Source organism: Capricornis sumatraensis, chromosome 6, assembly GCF_032405125.1.
Source record: "Capricornis sumatraensis isolate serow.1 chromosome 6, serow.2, whole genome shotgun sequence".
Classification (NCBI taxonomy): Eukaryota; Metazoa; Chordata; class Mammalia; order Artiodactyla; family Bovidae; genus Capricornis; species Capricornis sumatraensis.
In genome coordinates this window covers 46,961,491-46,980,670 of record NC_091074.1, presented here as the reverse complement: position 1 = coordinate 46,980,670, position 19,180 = coordinate 46,961,491, and the positions used below count along the sequence as shown (strand labels likewise).

Here is a 19,180-nt window from a genome sequence, read left to right as displayed (position 1 = left end):
ATCATTTCCACCAGTATACAAACATGTTATTTCTCCCAGGAAGAAAAACAAACAAGGACAAAAACAAAATTTAAGCACTCTCTTGACTCCAACTTGTCCTTCCAGGTACTGCCCTATTTCTCTGCTCTACTTTTATAGAAAAACTCCTCACCCCTCATTCTCTTCAAAAGACCTTTAAGACTTTTACTCTCATTTTCCTCAGTTCATCATGAGCAGTTTCCTTTTTGAAACCTCTTTTTTTTTTTAACCTGTTTCTAAGACATCACTATTTCTCTTGGTTATGCTCCTATCTTGCTGAATACTCCTCCTCAGTCTCTTCTGCTGAGTCCTACCATCTCCACATCTAAATGCTGGAATGTCCCAGGGTTCAGTCTCTCTGTGCTCATACACTAGGTGATTTATATTATTTCATAGCATAAGTATAATCTATATCCTGACAACACCCGAATTTATACCTTTAGTCTGGTTTACTCCCTTGAATTGCAACTCATATACTAAACTGCTTATTCAGTATCTCCAATTAGATGGCTGAAAGGGATATCAAACATAACATGTTGAAATCCTAACTCCTCAATCCATCCCCTCCCCAAAATTCTGTTTCCTCCATCTCAACTAATGGCAATTTCATTATTTTAGCTGTTTAGATAGAAATATTGGCACCACCTTTTTCTCCTCATTTTTTTCTGACACTCCATATGCAAGTCTTAAGGAAATTCTACCAATCCTACTTTCAAGATATTTCCAGAATTCAACCACTCTTTGCTGTCTGCATTGCTACTATTGTCGTCCAAGCCACTATCATTTTTCACCTAGACTATTGCTAAGTGTAACTGATTTCCTGCCTGTATCTTTGTCCCACTCTAATCTCAACCAAGCAGGCAGAAGGGAGTACTTTAAAAAAAGTCAGGCCATGTAATTCCTCTGTTTAAAACCCTTCAAAGGCTTCTTGTCTCAGAGTAAAAGCCAAACTCCTTAAATTCCTATATGGTCTGGCTGTGTTGTTGTTCAGTCATTTAGTTATTTCCAACTCTTTGCTACCTATGGACTGTAGCATGCCAGGCTCCTCTGTCCTCCACTATCTCCCAGAGTTTGCTCAAATTCATGTCCACGAGTTGGTGATGCTATTTAACCATCTCATCCTCTGAGGCCCTGCTTCTGCTGAAAAGACATTATTTTCTGCTTTTTTTTTAATAGCCATCCTAATGAGTATAATGTGGTATATCACTGTAGTTTGGATTTCCACTTCCCTAATAATGAATGAAATTGAGTACATTTTTTAAGTGCTTATTGGCAATTTATGTATCTTTGGAGAAACGTCTAGAGATTTTGTTGTTGTTGATTGAATCTCCTTACTAGTTACGTCTATTCAGAAACAGACATGATCTGGCTAACTTTCTCTGTATTTCTCTGGAAAAGACATGATCTGGCTAACTTTCTCTGTATTTCTCTGAAAAGACATGATCTGGCTACCTTTCTCTGTATTTCTCTGACTCTCGACTCTTACCACTTTCCTCTTCATTCACTCAGCTCTCCTTATTCTCACCCCTTTGCATTTCCTATTAATGTCAAACATGCTTTCAACCTTAGAGCTTCTGTATCTTAGATATCCACATGGTTCTCTTCCCTATTTCCTTCAGGTCTCTTTTCAAACACCAACTCATCAAGGAAACTTTATCCAACATCCTGTAAAAAAGCAATCATTATCCCATCTAAGCCAAGCATTTCTTTCTTTTTTAAAAAGTATTTATTTATTTTTGGCTGTGTTGGGACTTTGTTGGCACACTTGGGCTTTCTCTAGTTGTGAGTGGGGGCTTCTCATTGCAGTGGCTTCTCTTGTTGAGAAGCATGGGCTCTAGGGTGTGCAGGCTTCAGTACTCGCAACACATGGGGCCTAGAGCATGGTGGCTTCAATAGTTGTGGCCCATGGGCTTCACTGTTTCAAAGCAAGTGAAATTTTCCTGGACCAGGGGTCAAACCTGTGTCCCCCACAGTGGCAGATGGATTTTTGACCACTGGACCACCAGGGAAGTCCAAAACAAGTATTTCCTTTTTGTTTTTCTGTATAGCACAGTGAACTATATTCAATATCCTGTGATAAACCATTATGAAAAAGATGAAAAAGAATACAGTATATAGATGAGTCACTTTGCTGTATAGCAGAAATCAACACAACATTGTAAATCAACTATACTTGAATAAAATACATGTAAAACATTTTAAGTATAGGATAATTGCTTTACAATATTGTGTTGGCTTCTGCCTTACATTAACATGAATCAGCCATAGGTGTATGTAAGTTCCTTCCCTCGTGAACCTCCCTCCCACCTCATCCCACACCTCTAATTGTCACAGAGCACCTGACTTGAGTCCCCCACATCACGCAGCAACTTTCCACTGCCTATCTATTTTATATATTGTAATTTATATGCAAAATAAATATATCTTATTCCCTTTAACCAGCTTCATTTTTCTTCACAGCACTTATCATATCTGACATTTGAGTTTGTCTGAATAGACGTAACTAGTAAGGAGATTCAATCAACAACAACAACAAAATCTCTAGACGTTTCTCCAAAGATACATAAATTGCCAATAAGCACTTAAAAAAATGTACTCAATTTCATTCATTATTAGGGAAGTGGAAATCCAAACTACAGTGATATATCACATTATACTCATTAGGATGGCTATTAAAAAAAACAAAATAACAAATGCTGGTGAGGATGTGGAGAAACTGGAGCTCTCATACACTTATGATGGGAATGTAGACTTGTACAGACACTATAGAAAACAATATGATAGTTCCTTAAAAAATCAGGTTTATGATGTCTACCTTCTTTGTGAAATGTACCTTCTATCATTAAAAACATTCATCTTTGTTTCATTTAGAAAAAAATTAGAAGTAGAATTACCACAGTCCACTTCTAGGTATACATCCCCAACATTTGAAACCATGGTCTTAGATATTTGTACACCTATGTTCACAGCAGCATTATTCATAATAACTAAAACATGAAAAGCCTCCCAAATGCCCATTACAGATGAATGAATAAGTAAAATGTGGTATATGCATAAAATGCAATATACAATTCAGTTGTTCAGTTGTGTCTGACTCTTTGTGAGCCCATGGACTGCAGATTGCCAGGCATCCCTGTCCATTACCAACTTCTGGACTTTACTAAAACTCATGTCCATTGAGTTGGTGATGCCATCTAACAATCTCATCCTCTTTTGTCCCCTTCTCCTCCCGCCTTCAATCTTTCCCAGCGTCAGGGTCTTTTCAAATGAGTCTTTTTTTTCCTTTACATTCAGTCTTTAAAAGGAAGTAAACTCTACAAAATAGATGAACTTTGAAAATATTATGCTAATTGAAATAAAGACAGTCACGAAAAGACAAATATTTTATATTATATGATGTACTTAGAGTGATGCTTTCAAAGGCCCACTTGACTTCACATTCCAGGATGTCTGGCTCTAGATGAGTGATCACACCATTGTGATTATCTTGGTCATGAAGATCTTTTTTATACAGTTCTTCTGTGTATTCTTGCCACCTCTTCTTAATATCTTCTGCTTCTGTTAGGTCCATACCATTTCCGTCCTTTATCGAGCCCATCTTTGCATGAAATAGTCCCTTCGTATCTCTAATTTTCTTGAAGAGTCTTTCCCATTCTGTTGTTTTCCTCTATTTCTTTGCATTGATCGCTGAGGAAGGCTTTCTTATCTCTCCTTGCTATTCTTTGGAACTCTGCATTCAGATGCTTTTATCTTTCCTTGTCTCCTTTGCTTTTCACTTCTCTTCTTTTCACAGCTATTTGTAAGGCCTCCCCAGACAGCCATTTTGCTTTTTGCATTTCTTTTCCATGGGGATGGTCTTGATCCCTGTCTCCTGTACAATGTCACAAACCTCCATCCATAGTTCATCAGGCACTCTATCTATCAGATCTAGTCCCTTAAATCTATTTCTCACTTCCACTGTATAATCATAAGGGATTTGATTTAGGTCATACCTGCAGGTGACACCACCCTTATGGCAGAAAGTGAAGAAGAACTAAAGCACCTCTTGATGAAAGTGAAAGAGGAGAGTGAAAAAGTTGGCTTAAAGCTCAACATTCAGAAAACGAAGATCATGGCATCTGGTCCCATCACTTCATGGGAAAAAGATGGGGAAACAGTAGAAATAGTGGATGACTTTATTTTTGGGGGGCTCCAAAATCACTGCAGATGGTGACTGCAGCCATGAAATTAAAAGACGCTTACTCCTTGGAAGGAAAGTTATGACCAACCTAGATAGCATATTCAAAAGCAGAGACATTACTTTGCCAACAAAGGCCCATCAAGTTAAGGCCACGGTTTTTCCAGTAGTCACGTATGGATGTGAGAGTTGGACTGTGAAGAAAGCTGAGGGCCGAAGAATTGATGCTTTTGAACTGTGGTGTTGGAGAAGACTCTTAAGAGTCCCTTGGACTGCAAAGAGATCCAATCAGTCTATTCTAAAGGAGATCAGTCCTGGGTGTTCTTTGGAAGGACTGATGCTAAAGCTGAAACTCCAGTACTTTGGCCACCTCTTGCGAATAGCTGACTCATTAGAAAAGACCCTGATGCTGGGAGGGATTGGGGGCAGGAGGAGAAGGGGACGACAGAGGGTGAGATGGCAGGATGGCATCACCGACTGGATGGACGTGAGTTTGAGTGTGCTCTTGGAGTTGGTGATGGACAGGAAGGCCTGGCGTGCTGCAATTCATGGGGTCGCAAAGAGTGGGACACGACTGAGTGACTGAACTGAACTGAACTTAGAGTAGTCAAAATCATAGACACAGAAAGTACAATGGTGGTTGCTAGGGGATGGGGGAAGGAAGGTACAGAGCTTCAGTTTCACAAGAAGGAGAGTTCTGTAGATGAATGATGGGCTGAGAGAAACACAACATTATGAATGTTAAAAAAAAGTGGTATTAAATGTATCACTGAACCATACACTTAAAACTAGTTAAGATGGTGAATTTTATTTGTGCATTTTACCACAATGGAATAAACTAGGGGAAAAAAAATATAAACCACACAGTAGGGATTTTGTTTAATTAACATTACCTTGTCAGGACTTAGGAAGCAGGATCAAAAATATCTGAACTACAAATCAACGGGACACTAGTAATTCCAGGACATCTTCCATAATCATAAAGTAAGAGTGTTAAACTAAGTGAAACAGATAATAAAGCTTGATTTACCTGTTTCTTTGAAAAGCTTTCATTAACTTTGGTTCCCATGGCAGCAATTCGTTTAAAAGACGTATCAATGTACTATGCAATTCTTTTACAGCTTGCCTCCGATGATACCATTTGCCCTAAAAACACAATTTGAAAAGTAAATCCTTTAGATTTAATCTAAAAGTCAACACCAAGACTTATTTTCTGAGTAAAAAAAAAAACAAAAACAAAATGCTGATACCCATTAAATAAGTACATATCTCTTCTTCAGAAGGTTGCACAAAGGAGAAAAATATCCTTTAACAAATCTTCTTCGATATACTTTAAAGATTTTCAACTATACAGGAGAAATCTAAAATGCATTGAATCAAACTAGGACATAAAAAGTTTTTTAAAGCTTTTAATTGGGTCAATTATAAATATTCAATAAATCACAAAAATGTATGTAAAGATACAAACATTCATATAATTATGTAAATTATATGGCTCATTTCTGTAATGCTTTTGTGATTTTTTTCAAAAGGCTGGGGAAAAAAAAGAAAGAGAAAAACCCAAATTGTTATCATGTCCAAAAGCACTCCTCTTAACAAACTTCCTTAGGAAATTTTACAATTATTTTATTTAAAAATGTTTTCAGCACAGAAAAGCAAACAAGTGGTCACCATTTCCATTATTTTTATGCTATATTAAGGGATAATAATTTGACACCCCCCTTCCCATTTGCTAAGTATTATCCTAAGTATTTCATTCATACATGGAGAGAAAAAGGGAGAGAGAGATTGAGTGAGCATGAGTGTGTACATGAAATAGCAGTTTCAAAAACCTTCTAAGGTGTGTGCATTTTTAGTCTTACTTAACAAATGATGAAACTAAGGGTCAGGGAGATTAAATGACTTGTTTAAAGGTTCTCTGACTTAAACCCAGATCTGCCTGTTGGTTTAGTCCAAGTTCTAGAACTAACTGTATCACTACCTCTTAAAAACTGTATCACATAAATTCAGTCTGACACAGGTTATAAAAACCTCTATTAAAGATATATTTCACTGTACCCATAAAATCATTTGCATACCATAGAAACAATAAGATTATAGAAGTTATATCTTTAGGTAAGCAACTTCTCCACATCTATCAACATCACCACCACTATCACTATTATCATTTACTGTTATATAACCATGTTGTAATTTTTATTTGGTAAACAGCTTTGAGATATAATTTACACACCACACAGTCCACTCATTTTACTTCTTTTATAACAAAAACATACAAGTAAATGTTACAGATCGCATTTAACCTGCATAAAACTAGATTTCATCCCACAGGAACTCTGAGTTACATCTGCATACAGGCAGAATATTAAGGCAGAAAAATAACCACTCCCTATAGTAAAGCATAGGAGAAGGCAATAGCATCCCTCTCCAGTACTCTTGCCTGCAGGACAGAGGAGCCTGGTAGGCTGCAGTCCATGGGGTCACTAAGATTTGGACACAACTGAGCGACTTCATTTTCACTTTTTACTTTCATGCATTGGAGAAGGAAATGGCAACCCACTCCAGTGTTCTTGCTTGGAGAATCCCAGGTTCGGGGGAGCCTGGTGGGCTGCCGTCTATGGGTCACACAGAGTCGGACACGAGGAAGTGACTTGGCAGCAGCAGCAGAGTAAAGCATATACTAATCCGTGCATAAAATTCCCAACTTTATTTGTGTCTTCTTAGCAGCACAACAAATTATAATAAGTGAAAAATTTCAAGAAAAGTTAATTTTTATTTCATATAATATACTAACCTGAACAGACATCTTCTCAAAAAGCTTTCTAAAAGGACCCAACTAACAACAAGTTATACCTCAGGTTATTTTTCTCAAAGGAATGTTATGAGGTAGTATAAAGCACTTATTCTAACCCATGAAAGTAAAACTACTAGACTATGAACAATAAAACTTAGCAAAAAAAAACTTTTAACCTATGGAAAGCTATCTGAGGAAGATGAAAAGGCAGATGATAGTCACCCTAAATTCTTTTTGGAATGAGGTTAAGATTTTGTTTCAATAAAAAATAGAAACTAGGTAGATGGAGAAGACTATTCCCTTTAACAAGGCGTATTAACAACATTCCTTTTTCTACATCTCAACTTCTATTTGGTTCAAAAGTGAAATGGTGACTGTGGAAATAAACTTTTCTTAAGCTAAAGAGGGAAAGTCACTCAGTCATGTTCAACTCTTTGTGACCCTATGGATTATACAGTCCATGGAATTATACAGGCCAGGATACTAGAGAGGGTAGCTGTTCCCTTCTCCAGGGGATCTTCCCAACCCAGGGATTGAACCCAGGTCTTCTGCATTGCAGGCAGATTCTTAACCAGCTGAGCCACCAGGAAGATGATGCTGTTAAAGTGCTGCACTCAATATGCCAACACATTTGGAAAACTCAGCAGTGGCGACAGGACTGGAAAAGGTCCGTTTTCATTCCAATCCCAAAGAAAGGCAATGCCAAAGAATATTCAAACTACTGCACAATTGCACTCATCTCACATGCTAGCAAAGTAATGCTCAAAATTCTCCAAGCCAGGCTTCAACACTACATGAACTGTGAACTTCCAGATGTTCAAGCCAGATTTAGAAAAGGCAGAGGAACCAGAGATCAAATTGCCAACAACCGTTGAATCATCGATAAAGCAAGAGAGCTCCAGAAAAACATCTACTTCTGTTTTATTAACTACGCCAAAGCCTTTGACTGTATAGATCACAACAAATGATGGAAAATTCTTCAAGAGATGGGAATACCAGACAACCTAACTCCTAACCTGACTCCTGAGAAATCTGTATACAGGTCAAGAAGCAACAGTTAGAATCGGACATGGAACAACAGACTGGTTCCAAATTGGGAAAGGAGTACCTCAAAGCTGTGTATTTCACCCTGCTTATTTAACTTACATGCAGAGTGCATCATACAAAATGCCAGGCTGGATGAAGCACAAGCTGGAATCATGATTGCCGGGATAAATATAAATTAACCTCAGATACACAGAAAACACTCACCCTTATGGCAGAAAGCAAAGAGGAACTAAAGAGCCTCTTGATGAAAATCAAAGAGGAGAATGAAAAAGTTGGCTTAAAACTCAACATTCAGAAAACTAAGATCATGGCATTTGGTCCCATCACTTCATGGCAAATAGATGGGGAAACAGTGAGAGACTATTTTGGGGGGCTCCAAAATCACTGCAGACGGTGACTGCAGCCGTGAAATTAAAAGATGCTTGCTCCTTGGAAGAAAAGCTACGACCAACCTAGACAGCATATTAAAAAGCTGAGACATTCCTTTGCCAACAAAGGTCTGTCTAGTCAAAGCTGTGGTTTTTCCAGTAGTCATGTATGGATGTGAGAGTTGGTGTTAAGAGTTGGACCATAAAGAAAGCTGAAAAGTGCTGAAGAATTTATGCTTTTGAACTGTGGTGTTGGAGAGGACTCTTGAGAGTCCCTTGGACTGCAAGGAGATCAAATCAGTCAGTTCTAAAGGAAATCAGTCCTGAATATTCATTGGAAGGACTGATGCTGAAGCTGAAACTCCAATACTTTGGCCACCTGATTCGAAGAACTGACTAATTAGAAAAGACCCTGATGCTGGGAAAGATTGAAGGCAGGAGGAGAAGGGGACGGCAGAGGAGGAGATGGTTGGATGGCATCACCAACTTGATGGACATGAGTTTGAGAAAGCTCTCCGAGTTGGTGATGGACATGGAGGCCTGTTGTCCTTAAGTCCATGGGGTCACAAAGAGTCGGACACGACTGAGCAACTGAACTAAACTCAACTGAAGTTAAGGAGAGCAGAAAGAGGAAAGATATAAGGAATGAAGCGGGGGAGAATATGCTCTTCCTGGTATAATTAAGTGGAAAAGTGTTAAAAGACTACAGGGTGCCAGCGTGCTGAATTCCTTATTGTGTGTGCAAGCTAAGTCACATCAGTTATGTCAGATTCTTTGCGACCCTATGAACTGTATAGCCCACCAGGCTCCTCTTGTCCATGAGATTCTCTAGGCAAGAATACTGGAGTGGACAGCCATGCCTTCCCCCAGTTATTAACTGGAAGTTAATATGAAGAAGAATGACAGATTTGAGTCAACCTAGGCAGTATGGCTGCTGTATAAGTTAGCACAGTGGTGGCAGAGTAGGGGAGACAGAATTAACAGAACTGCAGGATGTTCAGGACTAGGTAGTTGAGGCACATGAAGTGGAGACTGTGTAACTGGATACTATTTCAAGACATTTATTAGCTGTTTGTCTTGACTAAATTACAATATTAATTTTTACAGGAAAGAATTTGAAACATATTAGGAGGACTTTACCTTTTAATTTTGGTTACTAAATTTTAATAAATCTAATGCCCAGAAAATATATGACTGAACTAACAGCACACAGGGACGGGGTCATACATATTCATCAGAGAACAGAGTTCTAACTTTTGTATAACTCTGTTTCACCCACTGACCTGTTTGTAAATGTCTAAGGCCTTTTAACTTTATATATATGTTTCTTTGGCCTTCTTCCCTTTCTTTAGTCTACATATTTGCAACTTGGGGTAGTGATGGTATGGCTCCTAATTTATATTTGAAAATGCCTATTTAATCACTCTGTATTTCAAAAAAAGTTTATTATTTTCATAACACAAATTACAGAAAGTAAAGGCTGATAAAATGTTTGACTAGAAGAAGATACATATAAAGGCTATAATGACCTCAACAAAAGGGCATCCCTATATCTGCCAGGGGGTATGTGTGTTATCGATCAAGAGGTGGGACATGTTTAAAAAAAAATTCAGACGTACTGCTCTGGGACTGGTGTTTGATGCAGCTGTATACTTTAATCACTTGACAGTAAAAGAGAAACTCACACTGCTTGTTTCATTTATTATCTTCTTTGGTCAATATAACCCAAATGGATTTAAAACAGTATGTTCTTTTCTACCCAGTGCTGATCTCAAGAGTATCACAGTATACAATGAAACTAATGTAGAGAACTTATGAATTTTTAAATAAAGTTAGCCAAATGGTAATAATCTGACTTAACTTAGATCTAATATAAAATAAAAATCCATTTAAAATTAAATAAGTATTTCCTGAACTTCTGACTGACCAACTTTATATACACAGAGAAAGGAAAAACTATCATGCTTCTAGGATGAAATTTTTAAAGCTAAAGGGGAACTTAGCAGACATAATTTTACAGATGGAAAATGTCAAAGGTAAACAGAGAAGTACATGTAGGTGGGAGAAGACTTTAAAACTTTAGATCTCCTGAATGCTAAAATCCACTTTCCTTTCACTGGACAAAGCCACTTCTCCTGGCTTACATATAGACAGTCCCTAAAGAACAGACTGTATTGTGTAATTCCTATATTTACATATCTCTGTGATGCAAATATTAAAATCTCTAAAATTTACTTTAACTAAAATAGTACTTAAAACTATGGTGATCTAAAGTTTAAAAGTGAATTAAAAAACAAGGAAAACAGCAAGCTCCCCATCTCCAAATACATGAGAGGATATGGCTACAATGAAAATCAGAAAGGCTCTTACAATCTTCATCTGCACTGATCAATACAGAACAAAAGATAAAGATGGTAGGTAGACAAAAATTTAGAGATGAGCTAACACCTATCCTACTCAAACTCTTCCAGAAAATTGCAGAGGAAGGTAAACTTCCCAACTCATTCTATGAGGCTACCATCACCCTAATACCAAAACCAGACAAAGCTGCCATGAAAAAAGAAAACTACAGGTCAGTATCACTGATGAACATGGATGCAAACATCCTTAACAAAATTCTAGCAAACAGAATCCAACAACACATTAAAAAGATCAACATCATGACCAAGTGGGCTTTATCTCAGGGATGCAGGTTTCGTCAATATTCACAAATCAATCAATGTGACACGTCACATTAACAAATTGAAAGATAAAAACCATATGATTATCTCAGAGAAAAAGCCTCTGACTTCCAGAAAAATAAATGACCCAATCAAAAAATGGGCCAAAGAACTAAATAGACATTTCTCCAAAGAAGACATACGGATGGCTAACAAACACATGAAAAGATGCTCAACATCACTCATTATTAGAGAAATGCAAATCAAAACCACAATGAGGTACCACTTCACACCAGTCAGAATGGCTGCGATCCAAAAATCTGCAAGCAATAAATGCTGGAGAGGGTGTGGAGAAAAGGGAACCCTCCTACACTGTTGGTGGGAATGCAAACTAGTACAGCCACTATGGAGAACAGTGTGGAGATTCCTTAAAAAAATTGCAAATAGAACTACCTTATGACCCAGCAATCCCACTGCTGGGCATACACACCGAGGAAACCAGAATTGAAAGAGACACATGTACCCCAATGTTCATCGCAGCACTGTTTATAATAGCCAGGACATGGAAACAACCTAGATGTCCATCAGCAGATGAATGGATAAGAAAGCTGTGGTACATATACACAATGGAGTATTACTCAGCCGTTAAAAAGAATTCACTTGAATCAGTTCTGATGAGATGGATGAAACTGGAGCCGATTATACAGAGTGAAGTAAGCCAGAAAGAAAAACACCAATACAGTGTACTAACACATATAATGGAATTTAGAAAGATGGCAATGACGACCCTGTATACAAGACAGGAAAAAAGACACAGCTGTGTATAATGGACTTTTGGACTCAGAGGGAGAGGGAGAGGGTGGGATGATTTGGGAGAATGGCATTCTATCATGTATACTATCATGTAAGAATTGAATCGCCAGTCTATGTCTGACGCAGGATACAGCATGCTTGGGGCTGGTGCATGGGGATGACCCACAGAGATGTTATGGGGAGGGAGGTGGGAGGGGGGTTCATGTTTGGGAACTCATGTAAGAATTAAAGATTTTCAAATTAAAAAAAAAAAAAAGAAAAACCAAGAGAACCAAATACAAACTACTAAAAAATAAAATAAAATAAAATAAAATAAGGTTCTTCATTTTTAACAATGGAAAAAAAAAAAGCCTCTGACAAAATTCAACATCAATTTACAATAAAAACTCTCCAGAAAGCAGGCATAGAAGGAACATACCTCAACATGATAAAAGCCATATATGATAAACCCACCACAAACATTATACTCAATGGTGAAAAATTGAAAGCATTTCCCCTAAAGTCAGGAACAAGATAAGGATGCCCAGTCTCACCACTACTATTCATCATAGTTTGGGAAGTTTTAGCCACAGCAATCAGAGAAAAAAAAGAAATGAATCCAAATTGGAAAAGAAGAAGTAAAACTTTCACTGTTTGCAGATGACATGATCCTCTACATAGAAAATCCTAAAGACTCCACCAGAAAATTACTAGAGCTAATCAATGAATATAGTAAAGTTGCAGGATATAAAATTAATACACAGAAATCTCTTGCATTCCTATACACTAACAATGAGAAAACAGAAAGAGAAATTAAAGAAACAATTCCATTCACCATTGCAACAAAAAGAATAAAATACTTAGGAATAAATCTACTACCTAAAGAAACAAAAGACATATATAGAAAACTATAAAACACTGATGAAAGAAATCAAAGATTACACAAATAGATGGAGAAATATACCATGTTCACAGAGCAGAAGAATCAACATAGTGAAAATAAGTATACTACCCAAAAAATCTACAGATTCAATGCAATCCCTATCAAGCTACCAAGAGTATTTTTCAGAGAACTAGAACAAATAATTTCAAAATTTGCATGGAAATACAAAAAACCTCGAATAGCCAAAGCAATCTTGAGAAAGAAGAATGGAACTGGAAGAATCAACCTGCCTGACTTCAGGCTATACTACAAAGGTACAATCATCAAGACAGTATGGTACTGGCACAAAAACAGAAAAATAGATCAATGGAACAAAATAGAAAGCCCAGAGATAAATCCACACACCTATGGACACCTTATCTTTGACAAATGAGGCAAGAATATACAATGGAGAAAAGATACTCTCTTTAACAAGTGGTGCTGGGGAAACTGGTCAACCACACGTAAAAGAATGAAACTAGAACACTTTATAGAACTAACACCCAAAAAAGATGTCCTTTGCATTATAGGGGACTGGAATGCAAAAGTAGGAAGTCAAGAAATACCTGGAGTAAGACAAATTTGGCCTTGGAGTACAGAATAACGCAGGCAAAGGCTAATAAGAGTTCTGCCAAGAGAATGTACTGGTCATAGCAAACAGCCTCTTCAAACAACACAAGAGAAGACTCTACACATGGACATCACCAGATGGTCAGTACTGAAATCAGACTGATTATATTCTTTGCAGCCATAGATGGAAAAGCTCTATGCAGTCAGCAAAAACAAGACCGGGAGCTGACTGTGGCTCAGATCATTAACTCCTTATTGCCAAACTCAGACTCAAATTGAAGGAAGTGGAGAAAACCACTAGATCACTTGGTTATGACCTAAATCAAATCTCTTATGACTATACGGTGGAAGTGAGAAATAGATTTAAGGGACTAGATCTGATAGACAGAGTGCCTGATGAACTATGGACAGAGGTTCGTGACATTGTACAGGAGGCAGGAATCAAGACCATTCCCAAGAAAAAGAAATGCAAAAAGCAAAATGGCTGTCTGGGGAGGCCTTACAAATAGCTGTGAAAAGAAGAGAAGTGGAAAGCAAAGGAGACAAGGAAAGATATAAGCATCTGAATGCAGAGTTCCAAAGAATAGCAAGGAGAGATAAGAAAGCCTTCCTCAGTGACCAATGCAAAGAAATAGAGGAAAACAATAGAAAGCGAAAGACTAGAGATCTCTTCAAGAAAATTAGAGATACCAAGGAAACATTTCATGCAAAGATGGGCTCAATAAAGGACAGAAATGGTATGGACCTAACAGAAGCCGAAGATATTAAGAAGAGGTGGCGAGAATACATGGAAGAACTGTACAAAAAAGATCTTCATGACCCAGATAATCACGATGCTGTGATCACTCACCTAGAGCCAGATATCCTGGAATGTGAAGTCAAATGGGCCTTAGACAGCATCACTACGAACAAAGCTAGTGGAGGTGATGGAATTCCAGTTGAGCTATTTCAAATCCTGAAAGAAATGATGCTGTGAAAGTTCTGCACCAAATATGACAGCAAATTTGGAAAAGTTAGCAGTGGCCACAGGACTGGAAAAAGTCAGTTTTCAATCCAATCCCAAAGAAAGGCAATGCCAAAGAATGCTCAAACTACTACACAACTGCACTCATCTCACACGCTAGTAAAGTAATGCTTAAAATTCCCCAAGCCAGGCTTCAGCAATACATGAACTGTGAACTTCCAGATGTTCAAGATGGTTTTAGAAAAGGCAGAGGAACTAGAGATCAAATTGCCAACATCTGCTGGATCATCAAAAAAGCAAGAGAGTTCCAGAAAAATATCTATTTCTGCTTTATTGACTATGTCAAAGCCTTTGACTGTGTGGATCACAATAAACTGTGGAAAATTCAGAAAGAGATGGGAATTCCAGACCACCTGACCTGCCTCTTGAGAAACCTTTATGCAGGTCAAGAAGCAATAGTTAGAACTGGACATGGAACAACAGACTGGTTCCAAATAGGAAAAGGAACATGTCAAGGCTGTATATTGTCACCCTGCTTATTTAACTTATATGCAGAGTACATCATGAGAAACACTGGGCTGGATGAAGCACAAGCTGGAATCAAGATTGCCAGGAGAAATATCAATAACCTCAGATATGCAGATGACACCACCCTTATGGCAGAAAGTGAAGAAAAACTAAAGCGCCTCTTGATGAAAATGAAAGAGGAGTGAAAAAGTTGGATTAAAGCTCAACATTCAGAAAACGAAGATCATGGCATCCGGTTCCATCACTTCATGGGAAATAGATGGGGAAACAGTGGAAACAGTGGCTGACTTTATTTTTTTGGTCTCCAAAATCACTGCAGATGGTGATTGCAGCCATGAAATTAAAAGACACTTACTCCTTGGAAGGAAACTTATGACCAACCTGCTAAGTCACTTTGGTCGTGCCTGACTGTGCGACCCCATATACGGCAGCCCACCAGGCTCCCCCGTCCCTGGGATTCTCCAGGCAAGAACACTGGAGTGGGTTGCCATTTCCTTCTCCAATGCATGAAAGTGAAAAGTGAAAGTTAAGTTGCTCAGTCGTGTCCAACTCCTAGCGACCCCATGGACTGCAGCCTACCATCCTCCTCCATCCATGGTATTCTCCAGGCAAGAGTACTGGAGTGGGGTGCCATCGCCTTCTCCATATGACCAACCTAGACAGCATATTAAAAAGCAGAAACATTACTTTGTCAACAAAGGTCAGTCTAGTCAAGGCTATGGTTTTTCAGCGGTCATGTATGGATGTGAGAAAGAAAGCTGAGTGCCGAAGATTTGATATTTTTGAACTGTGGTGTTGGAGAAGACTCTTGAGAGTCCTACTCACTGGTAGGACTGATGTTGAAGCTGAACCTCCAATACTTCTGAGCATCTGACCTGAACTGAACTGAGAACAGTTTCTAACAGCACACAGAAAAATAAACTCAAAATGGATTAAAGATCTAAATGTGAGACCAGAAACTATAAAACTCCTGGAGATAAACAGGCAAAACACTTTCTGATGTAAATCATAGCAGGAATCTCTATGACCCACCTCTCAGAGTAATGGAAATAAAAGCAAAAATAAACAAATGGGTTCTAATTAAACTTAAAAGCTTTTGCACAACGAAGGAAACTATAAGCAAAGTGTAAAGACAGTCTCAGAATGGGAAAAAATAATAGCAAATGAAGTACTGACAAAGAGTTAATCTCAAAAATATACAAGCAACTCTTGCAGCTCAATTCCAGAAAATTAAGCAACCCAATCAAAAAATGGGCCAAAGAACTAAAGAGACATTTCTCCAAAGAAGACATACAGATGTCTAACAAACACATGAAAAGATGCTCAACATCACTCATTATCAGGGAAATGCAAATCAAAACCACAATGAGATACTATCTCACGCAGGTCAGAATGGCTGCTATCAAAAAGTCTACAAACAATAAATGCTAGAGAGGATACAGAGAAAAAGGAACCCTCTTACACCACTGGTGGGAATGCAAACTAGTACAGCCACTATGGAGAACACTGTGGAGATTCCTTAAAAAAACTGGAAACAGAACTGCCATATGACCCAGCAATCCCACTGCTGGGCATACACGCTGAAGAAACCAGAACTGAAAGAGACACAGGTACCCCAATGTTCATCACAACACTGTTTACAATAGCCAGGACACGAAAGCAGCCTAGATGTCCATTGGCAGACGAATGGATAAGAAAGCTGTGGTACATATACACAATGGAATATTACTCAGCCATTAGAAAGAATGCATTTGAATCAGTTCTAATGAGGTGGATGAAACTGGAGCCTATTATACAGAGCAAATTAAGTCAGAAAGAAAAACACCAATACGGTATATTAATGCATATATATGGAATTTAGAAAGATGGTAACGGTGACCCTATATGCGAGACAGCTAAAGAGACACAGATGTAAAGAAAAGATTTTTGGATTCTGTGGGAGAAGGCGAGGGTGGGATGATTTGAGAGAATAGCATTGAAACATGTATATTATCATATGTGAAACAGACTGCCAGTCCAGGTTCGATACATGAGACAGGGTGCTCAGGTCTGGTGCACTGGGATGACCCAGAGGGATGGGATGGGGAGGGAGGTGGGATGGAGGTTCAGGATGGGGAACACATGTACACCCATGGCTGATTCACGTGAATGTATGGCAAAACCCACCACAATATTGTAAAGTAATTAGCCTCCAACTTAAAAAAAAAAAAAGAAAGAACAGAAAAAAAAAAGATGGTAGGTAGGAAGATTAAGGAGTAAATGGTTATTTGTGGAACAGTGTTATAACTGTTTCTATAATAAAAAATACATTTTATAAGCTTTACATATATAAGTTTAGTCCTGACTTTTCTTTATAAACAGGTATGTCAATATGGGGATAAATGAACTATTTTTAATAATTAGAATTCTATTTTCAGGAATAAAAAATGTTTCCAAAATAATCCCAATATGTTACATGAACTTAATAATCCAAATATTTACTGATGGTCTCTTTAAAAAGAAGAGAGTGATATATCTTTCTTTTATAAATTTACTATAAAGTTTAACATGAAGTATGAATTCAAGCACACACCACGGAACCAAAAGTATACAGTATGATCTAAATTTGAGGCTTACCTTTCAATATTTTCTCATCCAATGTCCACAGCAGCTGTAGATTGCCAGCTCCCTTTCCATGAGATGGCTCAACTGTCAAATACTAAAGTTTTTATAACCTGATAGGGATTACTACAACAAGGAGTTCATCTATGGTCACAAGATAAGTGCTTTATTATATTATGCAGTTTTATAAGCTTTATAATGTGATATGTTAATAACCTAAGGAACCACAAGAGAAAAGATACTCTGAAAAAACTTACAAAACTACACAATATTGTAAAATGGAAAGCTAAGTCTGTTTGTGTGAAATGAGTGGGGAGGGAAACTTACCTTACAACTAAAGAAAAACTCCATTCTGCTGCAGTAATCTGGGATGGGTATGACAGACCAGCATTAATACTGGCTGGGGTGTTGCGAGGAGAGGGAATTGGCAATCTACTGATGCTGGGGACACTGAACATCTAGAAGGAAGAAAAGAGGAAAACAAATAAATCCTAGATTTATTAAATGTCTTATCACTATGGATCTTTTGCACATTTAATAAGTTTAGATACTCTGAATATTAGGTGAAAGTAATTGATTTATACAATTCACTCTGTTACTTTTAGATTTTCTTACACCGATTTCTAAACAAAATCGATATCAACTGTTGTATGCAGAAAAAGATTATCATGTATAAATACGTAAATATTTTTAAAATTGAAATGGTATTATTGATAAAAATATAATTTTTATTAAAAAGAAGAGTACAAAAACATAATGTATATGAAAAAGGCATAAATGCTCTCTTTCTACATGCTTCTACTTACATGTGTTGCTGGAGCACAGAAACAGGGATCATAAAACAGAGCATTTTTTGTTATAGGCTTGGTTCTTGTCACCAACATAAATCATATGGTGGAAAGGTATTATATAATAATACATCATGCTTTTCTAATAAAATTCAAATAGCTTTTAGAAAAGTCAGATGGATTTATATATAAAGATGTCTTATTTAAAAACATTAGGAATATCCAAAGTTAGGTTGCAAATAATTTAATGGAAATGGATAAAAACATAGCATAAATTAACTGGAATTAAGCATTTTAATAATTTAATTATTTCACATTCTCCTTAATCTAAGTAATAGTAAATGAAAAGGTAACAAGTATTTACTTTTTTTGCTTATTGCTCACCTAAAGAAACTACCACTGTATTAATATATTTTTGCATATTCACAGATTTGGGGGTAAAATACCACAGTCATCATGGTGGTATACAGTCTCTTGAAAAAGTACTAGTTAGACAATATAGTGAAGTGTTTGAATATTAGTATGGAAGAAGTTAAAAAAAAAAGTATTTTAACACTACCAGAGGTCTTAATATGAACTAGTCTATCATATACTAGTATTTTCTCTTTAGGTACTCTTACCTACTTTCTCTTAATACTAATTCAATAGGAAACAAAAGCATTTAAAGATACCAACACTGCACAGCACATACAATGTTTCCATTGTATTTCTAAATGAGCATTTAACTAGAAAGCATGATGATAAACAACAGTGATACATCAGTGATAATACTGGAAACTACATCAGTGATAATACTGGAAATTTCAGTGTCATTTGACTTTGTAGAGACAGTGGACAGATCACATTCCCAGTGAAATAGTCATTATTACTGGGGAAGAAAATCTAACCATATGGATATAACTGATGGTATGTAACCACTTCCATTCATAAAGAAGAAAAAATCCTGGACTA

General features: G+C 37.3%; 1 protein-coding gene across 1 annotated transcript in view; it reads right to left on the bottom strand.

The window, feature by feature from the left end:
• The window catches only part of BRD10 (bromodomain containing 10), a 107,702-nt gene that overhangs the window by 6,870 nt on the left and 81,652 nt on the right, over positions 1 to 19,180 (bottom strand). Inside the window, exon 6 of the mRNA XM_068974240.1 lies at positions 5,226 to 5,341. Coding sequence (XP_068830341.1) covers positions 5,226 to 5,341 — 116 coding nt within the window. The remainder of the gene's footprint in view (positions 1 to 5,225; positions 5,342 to 19,180) is intronic.